Below are 5322 nucleotides of genomic sequence, written 5' to 3'. Positions count from 1 at the left end.
TAATAACAACAACACGCTCACTAGTTTACACATTTATGGGCGTTTTAAGTCACACTTTGCATCATGTTGCCCCCCCCCACACACACACACACACACCTCTGTGGGAGCTGAATGTGTTGTCCTTTGTTAATGGTCAAAACAGAGGTAGCCGTATTGTCCTCCTCCTCTTCTTCCTCCTCCCCAGCATCATCATCATCATCATCATCATCATCATCATCATCACCATCATCGTCATTCCCAGTCACCACCACCATGACTCGCTTGGCCAAATATAGCCAGATAGAAAAATGGAGAGGACTGAAGCTGCCGTGCGTAATGTTCCCAGCAGAGAGCTGATGGCACCGTGACGGCGCGCTGTCGTGTCTAAAATGTCTGCATGACACCGACGTCCATGTTTGTTGGAGGTTTGGAGGTTTGCAGTCAGTGTGTAGGCTGCGGGGGTGGGAGGGGGGTTATTCCTGCTCACACAAGCCTGGAGGTGGTTTATGCTCACACCGCCTGGCTGTTCTAAGCTGTGGTGTAACCTCCCCAGGCCAGAAGCCTCCCTTCTACAGGAGGCAGGGAGGCACACTGCTTTGATTCATATGTGGAGGATGAAATCAGTCACGTTGGATCTTGTTTATCTTAATCATTCGCTGCATCACGCACCAGACGCCCCCTGCACTCCAACCCAGCCACCTCCACCGCAGCCCGACTGCCCCCCCTCCGCCGTGCTGCCTTCCTCAGCGCTCTCTGGATCCTCTTTGCTTTCCTGTTGTAGAGTTTTCAGTGTCTCCAAACATCCTTGTAGTTGTTCCAAAAGTTCTTTCCAGCATTCTTAAAGCTATTAATACTATTTTTCTCTCTTGACTTGATGAAAATATGTTTGTGACGCCATAATTGACCACATGAGCGCAGGCATTTCTCTCTGGGGGGAGGGGGGGTTCCTAAGTCTTGCTGCAGCACCGTGTGGCGTGGTGCCATGCAGCGATGTGAGCGGCCTGCGGCCCCCACGCTGATCCCCTGTGATCCAGACTGGAGAGCAGTGACAGTACCCGTGCTGTGATATTTTAGGTCGCTGCACTTGTTGCACTTCAGACCGCTGTGTTGAAGTATTCAGCACCAGGGACAGCGCCCCCCCCTCCCCCCCAGGCCAGCAGCATCAGAACTGTTCTCTGTTCTCGCTCTCTAACTGAGTAACATTCCAGCCCTCCTATGTTGCAGTGGTGCTGCTGCCTGCTGCTGAAGAGCCGCACTACTGCATCAGTTCATATCTCCCTACTCTGCCCGCACCTGATCAGATAAAGTAGTGCTTCTCCTAGTGCTTCATTGGCTGATCACACCTGCTTCAGCCATGGGTTGTAGGAATTAGAAAAAGCACACATAAAATATGACAATAGACAATATGACAATAGTGCTTATGTGATATAATGTTGGGTATCATATTTCACATTTGAAATATCTTAAAATGACAAATGATGCCAATCTATCATGTGAAGTTTCTGAAACCAAAGTGTGCCTTTATGTGAATTTTGACATGTCAGATGGTGCATTCATATGCTGTGCCACGACTCGGTGTTAGTGCCAGTGTAATTGTGTAACGATTTATTTTGTCGTGTTGAGCATATGACAATGACAATGTCATATGCTGACAATGTGTAACCTAATCCAGTGACTAAAATCACTGTCAAGCGTCATTCTTAAAATAAAGTAATACATACATAGTGAAATGGGTCAGTTGAATTGTTTCAATCTTCAATCTCATGCCAACTACATACCATACGTTGCCCTAGTTCTACAGTATCTTATCACTATTTCTGTAAGAATATAAAGCAGTTTTTCTACTAAACACTTATTGTCATTGAACAAAAGAAGCCAACATTGTTAGATATTAAGCAGCTTTTCAAGAACTTTTACCAAATAAAATAAAGTGTAAAACTGGCAAAGCACAGATTGTGAATCTGACTGAATGTCACTGCCAGCGATTTAACATTTGCTTCTATGGATGCGTTTTATTTGGTTCAAAAAAGAATTGATTCAATACTTTTCTAACTGTAGTTTATATTAATGGCCTGTACTTTCGCTGTAACAATCACATTCACCTATTCAAATACTGATGACCAAGGCTACCATGCAAGGTGTCAACCTGCTTATCAGGTGGAGACGAACCGTTCGCACACATTCATGACGATGTTACTCATGTTGACGATAGCCAGGGATCAAACTGCTGATTTGTGGACAACCCATTTTACCACCAGGCCACAGCTGCCCCTTCATCTTACCTGTGGTCGCTTTTGTGTTATTTATGTGTAATTTGTAGCTTTGTTCATTTGGCTTTACAGTCATCTCCTTATGATGTCCATGAGGTACCCCTGGACCCACCAGACCCAACCATTTTCACTTGGAGTATTTTCCAGTGCCATTTAAAACATTTGTACTGAAGTAAATTGAATATGAGCATCTAATTTTCAGCATTTTAAAATTTTCATATCAGGTTCAGACATGTCACTCATTCATTCACCACCCGACATCGACAACCTTACTTTCTTTCTTGTTACATAGAGGACATGCTGCTTCCTGCATGGACACTGAGCAGTAGTTTGAGGTGTAGAATCATGTAAAACAAAACAATTCTAGGATACTGTGATTTTGAGTTATTGAAATCAACGATGTGTGTTTGTGATCTTATCTCTCCTCCAGGCATTTTCTGATCCCCTCGCTGCCCACAGCGGACCCTGCTCTGAGCGGCCATGATCGGGTACCACAATGCCTCAAGTGCCCTTACCCTCCTGGTCCTCCTGGCAGGGGCTTCCTTCCTTCATCTATCCACTCCCAACCAAATCAACACCCCTGGAGACATCACTACCCCACACAGAGATACTCCTCCTGGCCTGACGGGGTCTGGTGCCTGGCAAAGAAAGGACGAGGAGAGACAATCGATTCAGAAAGAAGAGGCAGCAGAGGAAGAGGAGCTCTTTAAAGATGTGGATCCCAAAACACTAGCAGCAGTTTTACTGGAGGCACTGAATCGCTCACAGGTAGAGAGGAAGATGCAGGGAGAGGAGCGTAATGGGATGGAGGGACTGGCGAAGGCTGAGATGGGGGAGGTTGCAAAAGAAGACGCGTACAGAGAAGTGAGAATGATGGAGGAAGCAGGCCAAGACAGAGATGGGCGACATGAGTTAGAGCTGCTGATGGCTGCACAGAGGAAGGAACAGGCGAAAGAGGAGGAAGAAGAGAGGAAGAAAGCTCAGGAAGAAGAGGAGAAGATGACAGAGAAGGTGACGAGTCGTACCACAAGCCAGACAATCCAGATCCAAGCAGAGCAGCAGCCAGCCAGTCCAGATGGAAGAGGGGAGAATGGGCAGGGCGCTGACCCCCAGCAGGGACCAAACAGCCCCGAGCAAGGCAGCAATGAGGAGGAGGAGCAGCTCAGCCCTGAGGAGCTGAAGAGCCTCGAGACCATGATGAAGGAGTTCCCTCGTTTGAACACAGCGACTAAGAGGGAGGGCGATTCAGAGCAAAACCAGAGAGAGAGCAGAGGCTACAGCAGCTACAATGACATCATACCAGTCCACAAAGGTAGTGATCTGGCCATGTCCAAGAAGAAACTGAAGTGGCAAGAGGAGACGCAGAAAGCCCTGAACTTCCCAACATTCAGGGGAGGCAATTTTATGGATGACTTTGAGGACAATAATTATGTTGGCGGTAATACAGCACAGTCCCAGCTTCCAGTAGAGCAGGAGGCGATGGAAGATGATGAACCAGGGGAGGAAGAGGAGGAGGAAGATGAGGAGGTGTTGAGTCCTGAGGAGGAGGAGGCTCGGGCTAAAGCTGAGCAGGAGGAGATGAGGAGGCAGGCAGCCGAGGCACAGAGAGCCAAGATGGAGGAGGAGAAGTTGGCCGACATTGCCTCAGACATGCTGCTGCGTTACATGGTCAAACAGAACAATGGGAACAAGAAGTACGGCTCATCTCTGCCCAATGCCATGGAGGACAAGAGGTCAGATGAGGAACAAGAAGTGATGGAGGAGGACGACATCGATCCGCAGACCATTGACAAGCTGATTGAGATCTCCAGCAAGCTCCACCTACCAGCTGACGACGTGGTGGATATTATCAGTGACGTGGAGAAGAAAAAGAAGAAAGATGTGCCACCAAAAATGGCATCTAATTGGCAGCAACCTCAAACTCCACTGTCTTCTTCATTCTCATCTCCCAGTGGTTTCTCAGCATCACAGATTCCAACCAGTCAAAATAGCTTTCCCATCTCCAAACAGTCCTCTCCAGCTGTCAGTCTCCTCAAAACATGGTTCCAGGAGAAATCCCCAATGAAGTCACAGGATCCCTGGAGCAAACCTGCAAAGCCTCTGCTAGCCAATCAAAAACTTTGGCTGAATCCACAAAAGGCTCAGTCAATCAAACAGGATCTGTGGCTCAAATCCCCCAAGTCTGTTTGGACTGGCAACCGTTTTTACCACTACACATACCCATCTTACTACCAGAGAAAGCCCTACCCAGACTACTACTCCATCTATTTTCCTCCTCCCCCAAGACCAAAACCCCGTTACTATGTCCCCAAACCTGCTCACACTCTCAACAACTTCCTGGGCAATTCTGTGGATGACACCTACAGCTTCTCTCCCAAACGCCGTTACTACAGCTGGGTCCAGCCGCGGCTGAGAAAGCCCCCTGCAGGCCTCGAACAGAAGCCTTATTACACCAGCTACCCCCTCCCATTGTACCCTCACTCATTTCAGCCAGTACCCATCCCCAAGCCACGCTCCCCTCCCCGAATGCCTGTGATCCCCCCTCAGCAGTTTTATTACTCAGCCCCATCACCCCAACAAAATTACCACGTGGCTGGAAAGCAGCCAGACAGCAGCAACCACGACAATCTGGAGAGGTACATACAGCAGATCCTCTTGAAGAGGCCGCAAATGTTGGACTGAAAGGTGGATGAGAGGAGGGCAAGAAGAGGGAAAATGGAGAAGAGATGAGCAGAAAAGAGTGTATTTTTTTTATGATTTTGTTTTTCTGGTATTTTGGTTTTACATATGTTATACATTTCTTCTCTTTTCTTCTTTTTCCTATTTTGAGTGGTTTCGGTGTGGACAAGGATGTTACAGAGCACATTCCAGAGGTTTTCTGGATAAAATGAACTTGGAGGTGTTGGCACTTGGCACTTGGAACTGGGAACTTGGTAGGAGAATGAAGGGAAAGATACACATCTACATTCCTTTTCTTTGAAGGAAAGGAAACGGGAAAACTGGGGTCTGTTGGAAAGCATGATGTGGCAAAGATTTTTATTATACTAGAACTTTTCATCCAAATTCCTGGCAT

The 5322-nt window shown here is 47.4% G+C and overlaps 1 protein-coding gene across 1 annotated transcript; it reads left to right on the top strand.

Moving 5' to 3' along the window:
- The first annotated feature begins 2729 nt into the window (after positions 1 to 2729).
- Positions 2730 to 4931, top strand: vgf (VGF nerve growth factor inducible). Its single transcript, XM_070855227.1, has one exon. It carries the CDS (start codon positions 2730 to 2732, stop codon positions 4929 to 4931), a length of 2202 nt encoding a protein of 733 aa, XP_070711328.1.
- Positions 4932 to 5322: the final 391 nt, after the last annotated feature.

Source organism: Pempheris klunzingeri, chromosome 23, assembly GCF_042242105.1.
Source record: "Pempheris klunzingeri isolate RE-2024b chromosome 23, fPemKlu1.hap1, whole genome shotgun sequence".
NCBI lineage: Eukaryota > Metazoa > Chordata > Actinopteri > Acropomatiformes > Pempheridae > Pempheris > Pempheris klunzingeri.
Note: the sequence above shows the minus strand (reverse complement) of the source record. Positions and strands in the feature narration are given on the sequence as shown.

What these genes read in the sequence shown, in the direction of transcription:
- vgf (XM_070855227.1), top strand. Translation starts at nt 2,730, where the DNA reads ATGATCGGGTACCACAATGCCTCAAGTGCCCTTACCCTCCTGGTCCTC.